Source organism: Phascolarctos cinereus, unplaced genomic scaffold (assembly GCF_003287225.1).
Source record: "Phascolarctos cinereus isolate Bilbo 61053 unplaced genomic scaffold, phaCin_HiC Scaffold_5;HRSCAF=322, whole genome shotgun sequence".
NCBI lineage: Eukaryota > Metazoa > Chordata > Mammalia > Diprotodontia > Phascolarctidae > Phascolarctos > Phascolarctos cinereus.
This window is the reverse complement of record NW_027555958.1, coordinates 233409973-233427761: the sequence shown is the minus strand read 5'-3', so window position 1 is coordinate 233427761 and position 17789 is coordinate 233409973. Positions and strand designations below refer to the sequence as shown.

Here is a 17789-nt window from a genome sequence, read left to right as displayed (position 1 = left end):
GGTCCTTCTGAATCCAAGGCCGGTGCTCTATCCACTGCGCCACCTAGCTGCCCCTTAAGATTTATTTAAATTCCTTTTTATCAATATTCTTTAGTGATATTGGTTTATAATTCCCACATTCGCCCAAACCATGTATTGAAGCATAAAAACTTAAGAACAACATTTTTAATAGGTGCTGCCATCCCAAAGAATCATAATCTCCCAGGAGATCTCTGAGGAGACCAAAATCATAGAAGAAATGTATGAAATACACATCATCCTCATTGTCCTATCTACTCTTGGAGTTGTATTTAGTATTCTTTCAGTAAGCCTATAGAGGATGAGCTTTTGTTAATTTATTATTATTATTATTATTATTATTATTATTTACTTTCACTCAACTATAGAAAAACTTGTGTTCTCCATTTGAGCAATAGTCTACAGCTCATCGAATGCAAAGTAATAATAGTAGGTCAGAACTTGTCCCAAGACAATTTCTATCTGACCCACATTGAAAAAGATAAGTGAGATAACAATAAAAATAGTTGGACTTTATATAGCACTTCAAGATCTGCAAAGCACTTCAGATACATTGCCTTCTTTGATATTCACAACCACCCTGTGAAATGGGTGCTATTATGATTATTACTTTATAGATGTGGAAATTGGGACTGAATAAAGTAAAGTTAATGCCTAGATACTCATACACAGGGCTTTCTGACTCTGAGTTGAATGTTCTAGCTATAATACAAGACAATGGTAGTGGATAGAGCACCAGCCCTGGAGTCAGGAGGAACTGAGTTCAAATTCAGCCTCAGACACATAACACATACTGGCTGTGTGACTCTGGGCAAGTTACTTAACACCAAAAAAAAATTTAAATTAAATTTAAAAAAATGAAAGATGAAAGATGGATTCCTTGTAGGTGGTAAAGTACTTCAAATGTCCCTATTTGTGAATGACCTTGTGACCATGACATCTTCTGGAACATAGCACGTTCCTACATGACATCTATAGTTCTTCAAAGAATTCATCCTAATTATCCTAATTAGTGTGTATATGTGTGCTTGTGAGAGAGAGAGACAGACAGACAGACAGAGACAGAGAGAGAGAAGGAGGAAGAGGAGAATGAGGAGGAGGAGGAAGAGTTATGGGAAACACTTATTTCTGAAGAATTAAAACTGAACACCACCCAAAGAGAAATGGAGAAGAACATGGTGGGTATGAGTAGGCTGCAGTATCTTTATATATCCGCAAAGCCACTGCACATGACAATGTTCTTGGTCCAGAATCAAACAGATGAGGAGTGGGTTGGATTGTTCTGGGGAAATTGCATAGTATGTCACATGGTTGACTCTGGCCCCACTTTTTCAGGACCAGGTGTGCTATGTTTTAACCTATCACACACACACCCTGATCTCTAGTACCTTTGGGGACTGGGGAGTCTTCTTCTCTGCTCTTGGCTCAAGCCTCCACCAAATATGTTCTCCCCATTTTAGGGGCTCAGTGACTAGCAATCCAATTCTATTTAATTACTTATCATTAGACTAGCTTTTACAAAGGAATATTTACTTCAAAGATTTAGGAAGAACGAATATTCAAACATTTCCCTCCAGCACCTTGGGGGCACAACCTTCCCACTTCCGGTGGAATTAGCCTCACAATTTAGCTCAGTTTTTACACATTAGTCCCTTCAAGTTCAAGTCCAAAGTCCCTTTGGGCCAGTTTCCTGCATTCTTGCACTCTGCACCCTTGCACCCCCACCCCCACGCATTGTTCTCAGTTTGGAGATTCCAGTTTCTACACCTAGAACAAAAAAAGGATGAAAGAAAAACCCCAAACTTCAGGTCCATTTGTTGAGACCAAATGGCCCAAGAGGGGGTGGGGGTGGAGAAGAGGAGGCCCCTCAAGCCTTTTCCCATTTACTGCATGGTGTCACTTGCTGTGAGGGGAATCCTTAAGCCCTGAGTGTTCTCAGTAAGGCTGTTTCAAAGCTATTGACAGAATCAACTATGCAGTCAGTGGAAAAAGGCTCTTCTTAACCACTTAGTAGTCAAACAGAGAATGCCCAAGTATGTACCAATTAAGCAGGTCCCCAGCAAATTCCTTCTGGGTGCTGCCATCTTAGGTGGTCTAAGTATGTACCAAACCCCTATTACAAGTGCTTTTTTTTTTTTCCAGTCCAGTTCTCCATATCTTACTCAGGCTAGAAGTGTAACAGCCACTCATTGGCCCAATCTTGATTCTGATTGGCTTTTACCTGCTCCATTTTCCTGACCTGGGCCAGTTCACACCTCCTCAGGCAACATAGTGATTCTGTTCCCATGGGCTCAACATATCGGTCCTAGACTTAGTGAGGATATCCAACAGGCTTTAACTTTACTACATCTCGGAACTCCTTTTAACATCAGGATAAATTGTAAGCTTTTTTTTTTTTAAGAAAGGGAAATACTTTTTACAAAGAAATGTTTTGCAAAATCTTTTTGAATGATTTTTTAGAAGGCCTACTGAGTTTCCATTTGCAAGCTAATTCATTGCAATAATTTGATACTGATAACAATTATGTCCAAATCTACTGTGAATTTTGCAAGTTTCATTTCTATGTTTGTTGTGTCCTTGGATATGCCTTAAATGGATGCTTTCAGAGAAACAGTCAATGGTTAGTGCTTTCAGGTACCATAAGAAAGGACAGCTGGTCTCGTGAATGCAGTTCTGAAAGGTTCAATGCCCCTTCTAAGTTTTTTAAGGGGTGGATGTAGAAGTGAAAAAGGACAGCTAAAACATCTTAGCAGATTCTGGAAATTTTGAAATTGATCATTAAGGAAAGTGGGGGAAGGAAGTGAAAGTGTAAAGTGTAAACCTTTTTACAATCTTGTCACTTCCTTCCCCCACTGCCCCCCCATCCCCAAGTCAAGAGCATATCTCAGCCTCAGGTTTTCCTGTTAAGCCCTCTCATGCTAGATAAGATTAGGAAAAGAGAGTTTTACCATTTCACCTCCACCTGCAAATTCACCTTCCTCCACCTGGGTAAAGGAAGGATGGGGAGGGGTAGCAACTAGAGCTTAGAAGCATCTTCCAGTACACAACTGTGGGGAAGAGTGAAGGACAGGTCCAGGTAAAGAAGCCAGCCAGTCTGCATTTGCGCTTGGTAAGACAGCCATCCTTCTATCAATAATTTTTATATGATCTGGAAACGCAATTGTTGTCATTGTTTATTATTTTGTGTTACAGCTAAAACAATTTGGTTATCACTTATGAGCACTGTATTGTTTTAATACTAAAACCTAAAGTTGATAATTGATTACTCTGTGTGTGTATGTCAAGAAAATGTTATTAAGTCAAAAACGTTATTAAATGCAAGAAGTGGAACACTAGATTGTTAGCTCCTTGAGGGCAAGAACTGTCTTTTGCCTCCTTTTGTACTCCTATTGCTTAGCAAAGTGTCTGGTACATAGTAGGTACTTAATAAATGTTTGTTGATTAATTGATTGATTGAGACAGGACAAATACAGAACACTGGGACAAATCATTAATGCATTAAAAAAAACCCTCTTATTTTCAAAAATATGTTAGTCACTAGAGATTGGTTAGTATAATGGAAAAAGCAATGGACCCATAACCAAGAGGCCTCATTCTAGTTCCATCTCTGCCATCTCTGAATAATCCACTAGGGTTATAAAATCTCATGGAGCTTCTTCCTTTTCCCTAAAGCAAATTTCTTGCCCATCAGAAACACATACTAGGCTTAGCATAGAGCTTTGTACAAGGTAAATGCTTAATACATAAAAAAGATGTTTTATTCATACTGGGCTTTTTTAGAATGCTACCACTTCTTACTACCCCCCTCAAAAAAAAATCCTATAAAACTCTTCCTCCCAACAAAGAAATATAGCTAAGCAAAACAAATCTATACATGGTCCTTGTCTAATAACATATTTCTCATTTCCATACATTTTTGTTCTATCACTTCTTTGCTGGAGGAGACATGATTCACCAACATTGCTGGTAGTGAACTCTCCTAGTCCTTCCACATTGGATTCTGAGGAGCATTTGATTTGGGCAGCTGCCATCAGTTCCTTGTTATGGTAGCATATTCCACAGCTTCAGCAGGAGTATGAGTTTTGGTATTGATCAGCTCTCTGGGGCTTCTGTTGGACACTGTGGCATAATGGATGTCCTCAGCATTCTCATCACTGTCCATCTTCATTGCAGAGCTCTAGAAGCCAGGGGAAGAGAGACAGTATCAAGCTACACTGGGAAGGAAGAAACATTAACGTGATAGGGGGAGGATGGAAAATGCCTAGTAAGCATCTGTGGGGAATGTCACAGACAAATGTATAGAATGTCTAAGCTAGATGAGACCTTTGGAATTATCTAGTCTATCTCTCCATTTTATATGTGAGTCAACTGAGGCTCAGACAAGGGAAGTGCTAAGGTCACACACAAAGTTAGTGGCAGAATAGGAACTAGACTTCAGATGCCCTCATGCCCAGTGATCATTGTAAGCTCCTTGAGGACGGGGGGACTGTCTTTTGCCTTTTTTGCATCCCCAGCACTTAGCACAGGGCCTGACACCTAGTAGGTGGGGAGGGGAATGGGTGCAGGAGAGTTCATTGTTAAAATTTACCAGCATATGCCTCAGAACAGTACTAGGGAACAGATCAAACCTATGTTGGGAATCCAAAATGAGTTACTGTAGTTGTCCTATACAACCTTTTTTCATTTGGAAGACGGACCAGTTTGTGGCAGACTAGGTCTGTCTTTCCTATGAACACGGAGAAGAAAAAAAAGGGCCCTTGAAGTGCCCTGCAGCTCTGCCAGCTCTGACAAGTCTGTCTTCCCCACAGTCCCAACCAGAAAATCACTTTCTAGATAGCTTCAGTTCCTAAAAACCCAATTAGGAGTCAGCTCCTGTCCTCTCAATTTGGCACCAATTGCCATGCCCACATTCTTTGCAAGAAGGCACTCATTACCTGCCCCGAAGGCTCTCTCACTGTGCTGTGGGCTCATCACATTGATTGAGGTGATCATCACAGGGATTAGGGAATTCCCCACTCCACCCATAGTACTGATCCCAATAACAACAGATTTCAAGAGCATTTGGGGGTTTACAAAGCACTTCCCTCATAGGAAATATGTAAGGTAGATAGTACAAGTATTATCCTAATTTTACAGATGAGGAAACTGAAGCTCCATGAGTTTTTATAACCCTAGCGGATTATTCAGCTAGGTTATGGCAGAGATGGAACTAGAACCAGGCTTCTTGGTTATGGGTCCGTTGCTTTTTCCATTATACTAACCAATCTCTAGTGACTAACATATTTTTGAAAAAAAAGGGTTTTTTTAAATGCATTGATGATTTGTCCCAGTGTCTGTATTTGTCCTGTCTCAATCAGTCAATTAATCAACAAACATTTATTAAGTACCTACTATGTACCAGACACTTTGCTAAGCAATAGGAGTACAAAAGGAGGCAAAAGACAGTTCCTGCCCTCAAGGAGCTAACAATCTAGTGTTCTACTTCTTGCATTTAATAACATTTTCTGACTTGTGGCATCTGCTGGCCCTCTCTGAATAAAGGAGCCTGCAGAGTAGCTGTTCCCCCTGCCTCAGTTATTCAGTGCATTGGCAATTCACAATAGAATGACCTCTGAACGCTTTGGGCCTCTATCAAGTCTGCCTCTGATGATGTCTCATCGAGGGACAGCAGGTGACTGACCTGGGATCTTTCAGACTATATTAAGAAAAGACAGGCTCTGGTAGTTCCTGTTGATCTGGAAAGATTAGAAAGGAGTATAAGCCTGAAAACAAATGGTGTCGACTGTCCAAGGAATAGCTCAACTAAGCACAGAGAAATTGATGACCAAAAGATTGTCCACCAGGTAGTGAATTCTTTGGCTGTGGCATCCCATGAAACAAAGATAAAATGAACACATACAGTTGTAACTAGGATGGTGTGACTGGGGCTTCATGCCTTAGCAACCACTGTTTAAGGGGTATGGGAGCATGCTCCTCCTCTGAGCTCATTCTAGCATTTTCTACTTAACTCTGTTGGCCCTACATTGAGACATGCCATATTTTGCCTCACAGCTAAGGCACTCTAACCTTCCTCTTGCCCTCACTGTATTTTCTTCCTCTTTTCCTCTCCTTAGAGGTTGTCTTCAAGGCTATACGCAATGGGGTAAACTGTTTCCTGTATCTTCTCAACTGCTTCACAACGTTCCAATCTATTTCCTAAAGCCCATCTTCCAAGAATGTCTAATCTTCTCCTATGGGCCTCCATATTTTTAACTTCTTTTTCCTTCTTTATTATATAGGACAGATCTCTGGAAAAGTTTAAGGAAAAGACTATGATAGGATATGTAGATGATATAAAAACAAAAGTTATCAATCAAAATTTAATTAAAGATGTAAGTGGAGTTATAACTAGGATGAAGTGACTGGGACTTTATATCGGCTTGACAATCTTTCAAGGGGTATGGGGGCATACTGCTTCCCTGGCTCCATCCTCACAGTGCCTGGACCTCTGTGGGTCTTATTGCAAAAGACATCACCTTTCTTACCTTATAGCCAAGACACCCTAATCTTGATTCCCCCATGAATTGTCTGCAACATTGTACCCAATAGTTTGAAATTTCTTTTATGCCCCAAACCCCTAATTGTTCCACAAGGGTCCAGCCATCCTCCTGTGGCCACCTTCTCCATGAATATACTCACCTCTTCCAAATGACCATGGCACCAGAACCTGCCATATCCCCTCTTTCTTCAGGGGGGGAGGGTTACCGGATGGGCCAAATTGTCTTCACATGCTTTCTTCCTCCTCTCATGCCCACACCAAAATTGGTCTGTGAGACTGCACTTCACCTTGCACCTTCCCAGGGTATTGGCTGGGCCAAAGCTCTTTGATTTCTCCAACCCTGACAACATTGCCCCAGGCACCAGAATTCCTAGTTATGGCTCTGCATATAAGGCTATAACTTTATAAAACTGAAAATGTAGTTTCTCATTTCAAATACAATCATTATAATCTATGACACAAATTCTGCCCTTTCTATTTTGAGAGATCTTTTAGACTAGGACAGATAGATCTGCCCATCTTTGCTCTTAGGAGTAGGACAGGAGAGGAAATTTCCTGTCTGGAGACTTTCTGGTAGAGGGTCTGAGTTCTTTTTTTGCCATTGGGCATTGTGCATTATAGCATAAAGTGCACAAGGCAGGGGATTAGGAAGGCTGGACTGGAGTCGCCACTTTGTCAATAACTCATAGCGTGATGTTGGTCAAGTCTCTTGACCTCTGTGGATCTCAGGTTCTTCCCTTGCAAAATGAGTGGGTTGAACTAGGTAATCTCTTCCTTTCCAGCTCTAAATGATGGGATTTAGAATCTGTTTATGTGAAGAGTAATAAAAACTCCATCCTACCCTCAGCACAGGGCTGTAGTGTGGCTCAGATGAGATTACAAGGTGAAAGGTATGAAGCCCACGTAAAGGACAAGTAGTCTTACTCATCTTTGCCTTTTCTCCTGGGTCTCAGAGTCATCACCTGTCAAAAGAGATACCTTTAGAGGAGTGAACCCCCTACATGGAAGTTAATAAGGGGTTACTGTCCCAGCTGCCCAGCTCTGCTCTTAAGCTTAAACTTTAGCACCATGGATAGGGTTCCATTTCTCCATTCCTTATCCTCTTTCTTGCTCCCCCAACACAATTCAAAATGTAGCTGTCATAAGTTCCATTCCTATTCTGGGGACTTGAAATGGCGAGTTACTGAAGGCTGTTACTGAAGGATTTAAGAGGAAGAGATTGGGGAAGATTCCTAGTATATGTGTTTGTGCATGCATGTGTAACTACTTAGCCTGGCATTCAAAGCTCTACGGAAACTGATTCCATTCAATCTTCCCAGACTCACCTTCGTTTATTCTATATTCCAGCCAAACTGCACTCTCTCCTTTCTGCATGCCTTTTCTCATGCTGTACTCTACCCTTGGAGTAGCATTCACCAGTCCCAGCCTCATCTCCATTTGTAGGATCTCAAGCCCCAAGTCCTGTGTCATGTCCTCATCAGCTTCCTCACCCCTACTCCCACCCTGTGAGTCAGCTGAAAGTGATCTCTCCTTCCTCACACTTCTCATAGCACTATGACCTGGCCAGTTTTGTATTCTTCTCACTCTCTCATAAAACACTTAGTCATGTACAAATTCCCCTGCTCCTTCTCCTTTATTTTGTAAGCTCCTCGGGAGCAATGTCTGTGTCACACCTGTTTTTGTGTTCCCCAGCACCTTACACTATCTGCTCACAGTATGCATTTAACAAGTTTTTGTTGAAATAAATTGAACTGAATGGAGAATTCAGTTGAATTATGGTCAGTGACATGGAGAAAAGGAGGAGAAATATTCATCTCCAAGTATTCATTCAAGGTACAAAGTCCCTGCCCCCAAGAAGCTCATCTAGGGGAATTGGAACTCATATAGTCAAATGAGATGTGTCATAGAATAAAGAAATAGAAGGAGATCAGTCAGCAGACTGGTACCATAGTGTTCAAAGGCTGTATAGTATCCTGAACTCTCATTAGCTGGCCTGAGATCACAGTATTAGAGAGGTATGAGATCAGGGAGATTGGGGGCAGAGATGGAATGTATAAAAGGGTTAAGATACCCCATTTCTCACCTTTCCTGGCTTTCTGGTAGATCCTCCTGGTACAAATGATGCCCACAACAAGGAGCACCAATAGGAGCAGGCAAGAAAGAACCACACCCAAAATGCTTAATTTCTTTTCTGAGGAACTTAGAGGAAGAGAGATACGCCAGATATGAGAGAAAGTTGGTGGGGTGGGGAAGAAGTAAACCACCCTGGGCACCTGATTTGCTCTGTGCCTAACACAATAAAATAGAGGGCATTTTGGCAGTAAAGGTATCCTACCACCTTGGAGGTTTTTGATGCTTAGGACTCAGCAAGATGGTAAATTAGCAGCTGCACTTTCAGCCGAATATTAGGCTGCCAAATCATATGTAGTCACCAACTTCTCCCTTACATTTGAAGAAGTGGTAAGAAAAGGGGTAGAATTAAATGTTGTACCTATCACTTGTACTGAGAGGTAAATTTGTATACTTTCTAATTCTCTGTAACAGTTTTCACATGTATAGGTTCATAGGATACTGGAAGGCCCATTAGTGACCATCTTGTCTACCTAATACCTCCAGTTTTCATATGAGAAACTGAGGTCACACAGGAAATTATTTAAAGTGTTGGGACAAGGTTAGCTCCTCTTTAAGGAGGATTGGATTTAATCTTGTTTACATCTCTGCTCATCTAGAAAATGATAACTATGAAATCTATAACACTTACCCCTACCAGGTGGTACAGTGGATAAAGCACTGGGCCTGAAATGAAAAGACCTGAGTTCAAATCCAGCCTCAGACACTTACTAGCTGTGTGACCCTGGGCAAGTTACTTAAATTCTGTTTACCTCAGTTTCCTCATCTATAAAATGGGGATCATAATACGTCTACCTCCCAGGGGTTTTGTGGGGATCAAATGAAATGATGAATATGAAAGTCTTAGCACAGTGCCTGGCAGATAGTAAACCTTGGATTTGAATCTTGTTTTTATCTTTGCCCATCTAGAAAACAACAATGAAATCTATATATAACACTTACCTCTCATCAGGTGGTAGAATGGATAAAGTGCCAGGCCTGAAATGAGAAGACCTGAGTTCAAATCCAGCCTCAGACACTTATTAGCTGTGTGACCCTGGGCAAATCATTTGAGGATGGACTAAGAAGAGTAGACTGCATTAAGGGTCACTTGTATACTCTCTGATTCTCTATAACAATTGTCACCTTTATAGTACATAGGATCCCTGAAAGATACTTTGATGATCATCTTGTCTAATACCTCCATTTTACATATGAGGAAAGTGAGGTTGCACAGCAAATATTTGAAGTGTTAAGTCTAGGTCGGCTCCTCTATAAGATGTAAGGTCTTGGATTTAATCTTGTTTTCACCTTTGCCGACCTAGAAAATTCTAACAATGAAATTTATAACACTTTTCACTAGGTGGTAGAGTGAATATAGTGCTGAACCTGGAGCTAGAAAGACCTGAGTTCAAATACAGCTTTAGACGCTTACTAGCTACGTGACCTGGGCAAGTAACTTAAACTTTACCTCAGTTTCCCAGTCTGTACAATAGAGACAATAATTGCACTTATCTGCCAGGGTTGTTGTGAGGATCAAATGAGATAATATTGATAATAGCTATTATTACTGTTTACTGTCCTCTCTAGACACTTTTCCTTCATAGTGATTGCTCAAGGAATGTCAAGCTCTTAGATTTCAATGAAGTTTGTTTAGCCAAGGTTTAATATGAACACAATTCTGTGAAAGGATCATGAACTTTAGAGATCTTAGTCATGATACAGCCCAACTCCCTCATTGCATGGATAAGGAAACTGAGCCCCAAAGGGAAGCAAATGCTGAGAGACTACAGAATGAAGAGAACCTGAAACAGTGTCCCTAGGAGTGGAGAAGGCTTTGGATCTGCTTTTCAGGATCCCAGGATTTAGAGCTAGATAAGGCCTCATATATCATTAAATCCAACAATTTCATTTTATAGATGGGAACTGAGGCTGAAAGAAGGAAATGATTTTCCATGCTCACACAGGTAAATATGAAGCAATGCAGAAATTATAATTCAGGTCCTCTCTTGAATGCCATGGTCTTGATAGGTTCTAGGGTTTTTCCATTCCATGGGGCTGTATTTATGTGGTTCCCATTTAGTGGTTTGGGAATTCAAGATGATAGTCCAAGAAGTTAGTGCTAATTTTTTTTTAAATGGCCCCTCTAGCAGTGGATATAAATAGCATGCTAAATTACTCTAGGGTTTCACAACACATTTTTTTTTGTTGTTGAAAGGGGTTCACAGAACAAAAAAAAAAGTTGGGAACCACTAAGGTAGAGAGGTAAAGAGTGGTATGAGGGCATTGAATGCCAGGTGGGCACAAGATAAGGTATAGTTTCTGAAGGCAAGATTGTGAAGTACAGAAAATTTGCCTTTGGTAACCCTACTCCCCTTCTCCTTGTACACTGTCTTGTACTTTCCATCAACTCATCTTTGGCTAAGATTTGGCATATTGAAGTTGGGGAAAAATCAAGCCTCCTTATAGTGTAGGGACTCCCACCTTGGCCAAGAGTGAAGCTCTTTGGTCCCAGGCAGTTAACTAACGACCAGCTCCTCAGCTCAGCTGACTCTGGTCGGTCTGTAATATCTCTCAAGATTAGGAAGTGTGACATGCAGATAGTTGAAGGAGAAATGGGGAGAGGAACTTTCTCCTTCAAACCAACCACTTTGGACAATGGGTTAGGGCCAGAGGATATCAGATCTTAAGCCATGATAAGCTTAAATTTGAGAGGAAAAACATTAAGTGAATTTGTGCTAAGCCTGCTGCAGCCCTGGGCTCCCTATGGGAAAAGTCAGTGAATCTTGGAACAGGCCAGTGCATACTAGGGTTTGGAGAAGTTATGTACAATGCATTGACTTCTGGGACAGAAAAGGAAGATTTTGGAAAGTAGAGGTACCTGTTGTTGGTGGCCGGATTGTTGGAAATGACCTCCGTAGTAGTTTGTATCCCTTTCGTGGGGCTCTGTGTTTCAACTGAGAAGAGAAGAAATAGAGAGAAACTTGTGAACTTGCCACCTGCTGATACTACCCAGTTACTGCCAGAGCAAGAATGCTGGCCCTGTAAGGGAATGGCACTTTAAAAAGTACAATGCCTTGTGTGAATATAATTTATGATATATCTTATGAGCTGTGTCAGATACCCTTCATCATACAATCTACAGGATTCTCTCCTATGGTTCCTGCTGCTGTCATGTTTGAGGCACCTCAGGGGTCCCTCCTCTGCCAGGCCATTAACAACATGGTACAGCATGTCATACAGGCTGTTCTTTCCCCAGGAGATGGCTAGAGCTCTTGTCACATGAAGACAAAACAAAGCTGCATCTTCTCCTGTTCCAGCTTCAGGTGTGCCACTGAAGCCTCCTATATAGAAAGGATACAGAGACTGCAGGAATAAAAGGAGCAAAGCAAATTTGTGTCTGTTAACACTTATTTGTGGGAGAATATATGCACATATGTGTATATGTGTGAATAAGCACATGTCCCTGTATATGTACATCATACCCTGGGTCTCCATGATTTCCAGGGGTAGCTTCTTACCAGGCTTGGGAAAAGGTCATTTACCTTCCCCAGGGACAGGAGACCTAACATAGGCAGCTACATGGTGCAGTGGGTAGAGTATGGAGCCTAGAGACCTAAGTTCAAATCTGTCCTCAGATGCTTACTAGCCATGGCAAGTCACTTAACCTCTATGTTGAATTACTTTGTATTATAAAATCCTATGTTTTTTTTCCTCAATACTCATTCTCCTTGACCTGTCTGTAGCTTTTGACACTGTGAGTCACTCTGTTTTCCTTTCTCTTCTCTAGGTTTTCATGACCCTGCTCTCTCCTTGTTTTCCTCCTACCTATCTGACCATCCCATCTCAATCTCCTTTGCTGGATCCTCATCTAGGTGATGCCTTCTTACCCTAGGTGTCTCTCAGAGGCTCTGTTCTCTTCTCTACTACTTCACTTGGTGATCTCATTGGCTCTCATGGACTGAATCATTTTATTTATGTTATTGCTTCTCAAATTCATCTATCCTACCTTAACCTCTCTACTAATCTCCAGTCTCATATCTCCTACTGCCTTTCAAACATCTCAAACTGGATGTCCAGTAAACATCTTAAACTCAGCACGCCAAAAACTGAACTCATTATCTTTCCTCCTAAACTCTTCCCACCTCCAAATTTTTCCATTACTGACTAAAGCAACATAATCCTTTCAGTCTTCTAGGGTCAGTCATCTTTGAATCCTCACTGTGTCCCTGTTGCTAAGGCTTGTTGATTTCACCTTTGCAACATTTCTTAAATGTGATCCCTTCTCTCCTCTGATCCTGCCACCATCTTGGTGCGGGTCCTCATTCCCTCACACTTTTGTTACTGTAATAGCCTTTTGGTGGATCTGTCTGCCCCTTCTCTTTGCCACCCTAATCCGTCCTCCATTCAGCTACCAGAGTGACTGAACACGGATCCAAATATATCACTGCTCTACTCAGTAAACTTCAGTTGCTTCCTATTGCCTCCAGAAGCAAATACAAAATTCTTAGTTTGATGACCTAGCCCCCTGTACTACCTTTCCAGTCTTTTCACACCTTACGCCCCAACAGATGCTCTTGGATCCAGTGAAACTGGACTCTTCTCTTTTCCTCAAGCAAGATACTCTATCTCTTGGCTCCAGGCATTTTCTCTGGCTGTCCCCCATTCCTAGAATGCTCTCCCTTGTTATCTCTGCTCCCTGGCTTCCTTCAAGTCCCAACCAAAATCTCACTTGTACAGGAAGCCTTTCCCAACCCTCTGCCTTCCTTTTGTTAATTATTTCATATTAATCTTCTATATAGCTTATTTGTACATATTTGTTTGCTTTTTGTCTTCCCCATCAGATTGTGAGATCTTTAAGGACAGGTAGAATCTTTTGATTCTTTTCGTATCTAGAGCGCTTAGTGTTAGTGATGTGACACATAGTAGGAGCTTAAGAAATGTTTTTGACTGACTGTGTGCCTGACTTTCCTCGCCTGTAAAATAGGGATAATAATAACACTTACCTCCCAAGGTTGTTGTGAGAATAAAATGAGATAATATCTATAAAGTGCTTAGCACAATGCCTGGCACATAGTAGGTGCTTAATAAATGCTTGTTCTTTATTCTTAACTCAGCTTAGAGCAAGGGTCCTTAACCTGGGGTCCAATGACTCCCAAGGAGTCCATGGATAGATCTCAAGTGAATTTGGATGCAGAGAAAAAACACATTTATTTTCACTAACCTTTACTGAAATTCAACATTCCTTTCAATTATTTAAAAACCATTATTCTGAGGTAGGATACATAGGCTTCACTAGACTGTTGAAAGGTCTATGACACAGAGAAGGTCAAGAACCCCTGACTAAAGAATGAGGGTGGAGAGTGAAGAAGAGCTGAGGGGAATGAGGGAGGGGAGAAAAAGGGGAAACTAGAAAGGATGAAAGTCTGTCCAGAGATGCTGAGGAGGCCCGTTGTCCCCTTGGAAGGGCCTTCACTTAAGCATGTGATTAACAAACGTGTTGAATTGAACAGGCTTTACCTGGAAGGGACTTACCTGAGGACACCACCAGGTGAAATCTCCTGAGGATGGCTTTTTCACTCTTAGGAAATTCTTCAGGGACTGTCTTAGGAGATTCTTCAAGGATCACACACTCACAGACACCTGAATCCTTTACTGTGAGCCTCAACTTTGTGATAGTGATAGTGATGATGCTACTATTGTCATGAAGAGGAGAAGTATTCATTGTCTGACAGGGAAACCTTGGGGCTTTTTTCTAAGGGTGGTACAACACAGTACTCTCCATTCTCTTGCTTTTTACACCAAGACATCCATCTATGTTTATCTTCCTGGGACTTGTAGGAGCAGTTCACACTGAACGTCTCCCCTTCCAGGAGTCTGTGCTCTTCTTCAGCCTGCTCTGGTGCCCCATAGCCTGGAGACCTCGGTCTCCTCTCCTGGTACTGGAGCTAAGCCCAAGTCCTCCCTGGGAGATAAGAAGATGAGTGGTCTCCTCAGACAGCAAGCAGCCTCCTCTGCCCTCCCATAGACAGAATATGCCCGAAAAAGGCAGCTTAGAGAGTCTCTCTTTCTTCTCTGCCCCTGGACACCCCATGGTGCCCAGCCCTTCCCCCCTCTTGAACCTTCTCTCTCATCCCTTCCATATTTCTCCCTACTGTTCACCCTCCCTCAGCCCTTTCCTCCTCATGCTCAGCTCTCTCCCCTCCCCCATCCCATCCCCACCCCACCTGAGTTTCCTAGTGACAGCAGCAGCAGCAGTAGCATTAGCGACAGTAGAATCTCTGGGGCCATGCTGGTCCTCTCTTGTTACTCAAAAGGAGACAACACAGGGAGCTGTCAATCCTCCATCTGGCCCCCAGGGAGATGGTAGGAGGGGCAGGGCCCTGACGCTGCTCTTCCTCCTTCTGAGCCTCTACGAAGGAAGAAGAACTAATGTGGGGAACTGGGGGAAGGGCACTGAGGTGGCACGTGGAGGGCAGTAGAAGGAAGCACAGAGCTCAGAGGGGAAGAGCAGGAGAGCATTTCCACAATGCTTCTCACCCACTCAGATTTATGTTAAACAAATCTGACTTTTCCACATACCCACATTATAGGAACTGCTAGTAGATTTTGCTCCTCCCTCCAAATTTTGGAAATGAGAGTGTCACTTGTCAGATCTCTGAGCCTTAAGGTGGTGCCAGAGTACCTCCCACTGAACAGCTAAAACCTTGAGGATGTGGCTGTTATTTGAGATGTCTTAGTCCATCCACATTCTCTTCTCATATCACAATATGCCCAATATGTGGACACCCAGAATGGTGAGGGAGGGGGTACAAGGTCTATAGCTTGGGGTTGAAGTTCAGGGAGTTTTCGGGTGCCTCAGACTGAAGTGCCTCCTGTGAGATATGTGACCTCAGACCCTCAGCACAATCTAGGAGGGTGGGGGATGAGAGAAGCACCAAGAAGTACCTCCTTACCACCACCTGCCCTTTTCTCTGAGTCTTTTCCTATGGCTAAGAAGTGCCAAAGATGCATTAATATCTCCCTCTTTCTTTTCTAGGATATAGAGAGAGCAGAAACTTTGAAAGTCATCAGTTGGACTGCTTCATTTTATATCTGAGGAAAGCAAGGTCCAGCAAGGAGAAGTTACTTATCCACAATAATATAAATCGGAATCTTCCTCTTGATATTTCTAGCTTTGTCTAGTCTCACGGGACAGATTTGCCTGAAGGAGGTAGAAAAGAAGGAACAGATCAGCATAGGATGGATAGTTCTAGGAAATGGTTAAAGATGCTCCCCTGATCCCCCAGGTTATTTAAGTGGGTTGTGGATAAAGCTAGGACTTCCTCCTAAGGATTCTATGTGTTCATAGAATCTAAAATGTTGTTAAGAAGGCTAAACTTGGACTCAGAATACCTAACTTCAAACCCTAGCTTTGATCTTTCCTACCTATGTGAATTTGGTAAGTCAAGTAATCTCTTTAGACCTCATTTTCCTCATCTATAAAGTAGCTGGTTTCCCCCAATGTTTCCCTCTGGATAGCTGGGTATCTCACAGTGGCCCACCAGTCAGGCAGGTGCTTTGGACCCTTGGCACCACTGCCATGAAGTTCTTATCCAATCAAGTGATTAATTAGTGGCCTTGGATTGAAATGTTTTTTATTTATTCCCATACTTTAAATGATAAGAAACCCAACTCAATAGCTTGGAATCATGGTATGTAATGTGTGTGCCTAATGGGTCACCATCAGTAAACTGAAATGGCATTGTGGAAGGAACCCAACACCAGGCAAAGGCTGATGCTCATTAGTCCCCTGAGGAGGTACAAATATCATGCTTTACCACTTGTCTTTCACCTTCATCTTGCCAATGGAATTTGATGACTTTAAGAGCCAAGTGGGACTGGCAACTTTGCATAGCAGTATTGTCCTATTCATCGAATTCACATACAAGTCATGACCTCACCTTGTGACATCACTGGTCCTCTTTGAAGGACAAACAGTAGGAGAACAGTAGTAGTAAACTGAGGATGTTGGATGAGATGACCTCCAAGGCTCATTCCAGTTCTAAATCCATAATCCCAGGATATATCCCAAGGCCATCTAGTCCAGCTTCCAGGATACCAAGAATTCTTTCCTCAACCTGTCCAGTTCCCTGTCTCTCATCTTCTGTCATGTGGGAATACAAATGACTCACAAGTGTTGTTCTCAAGAACAAACCCCAAAATCTCAAATAGTTTCAGAAAGAAATTTATTAGGGCATTTGATAGGGGACAGCAAACTACAGAGAAGGTGTGGCTTCCTCTCCTAGACTCTAGAAGGTTTATATTGCCTAGAATTTAGACAAGAATATCCACCCATGAATCACACATACATAGTCAATTTATTAGAGAGGACAACTTGAAAGCAAGGTAGATTGAAATGGATACGAGTAAATATAAACATTCAATGGAATTTGGGCAAAGCCAAAACACAAAGGGAACCCAAAACACAAGTTTGGGTGAATTCAAAATAAGACAGATGGGGAGACCAAAAACAAGAATGTTTTGGGTGGATCTAAGACATAGGAGAACCCCAAATTCCTTGTATTCTTCTTCAGCATTGCTAGAGAGTAACATTCTGTGATCAAACAATCTCTAGTCACAAAAAGTTAGACTTAAATAGTGTAATAATTAATAGTTTTCTGAATAATATAATAAATGATAAATAATAATCCACAGAAGAAAGGACTGACGGGCTTTTCCCAGAAATGGAGATGATGAAGTCATTTTTCTAATTACTAGGCCTTTAAGTGGAACTGCCTTTTCCTTCCAAGTAGGGCCTATATTTAGAATCTTCTTCCTCCTTGACTTCTAATTCTTACCACAAGTTATAAGAGGTGGTCCAATGGATGATGCTGGACTCAAGTCAGAAAGATCTGTGTTCAAATCTGGCCTCAGACAACTTCCTAGCTGTCTGAGCCTGGTAAGTTATTTAAATTCTGTCTGCCTCAGTTTCCTCATCTGTAAAATGGAGATAATATCCCTCTTCCAAGGTTGTTGTGAAGATCAAATGAGATAATATTTGAAAAATGCTTTGCCAGCCTTAAAGTACTATATTAATGCCAGCTGTTATTATTAAAGGATTATTGATATTTGGTTTGTCAAA

General features: G+C 41.8%; 1 protein-coding gene across 3 annotated transcripts in view; it reads right to left on the bottom strand.

The window, feature by feature from the left end:
* Window positions 1–3178: 3178 nt before the first annotated feature.
* The window catches only part of LOC144457592 (uncharacterized), a 39729-nt gene continuing 25118 nt past the window's right edge, over window positions 3179–17789 (bottom strand). Inside the window, exons 2-8 of one of the 3 annotated variants that reach the window (XR_013487029.1) lie at window positions 14893–15077; window positions 14201–14630; window positions 11547–11622; window positions 9629–9664; window positions 8640–8755; window positions 7398–7518; window positions 3179–4195 (exon numbers count right to left, since the gene is read on the bottom strand). Coding sequence is in view for 1 of the 3 variants with exons in the window: in XM_078155381.1 (XP_078011507.1) it covers window positions 4170–4195; window positions 8640–8755; window positions 9629–9664; window positions 11547–11622; window positions 14201–14390 (444 nt within the window). In the remaining 2 variants the exon portion in view is untranslated. Of the gene's footprint in view, window positions 4196–7397; window positions 7519–8639; window positions 8756–9628; window positions 9665–11546; window positions 11623–14200; window positions 14631–14892; window positions 15849–17789 lie in introns of those variants that run through there. The other 2 variants (XR_013487030.1, XM_078155381.1) reach the window with 2 other exon arrangements.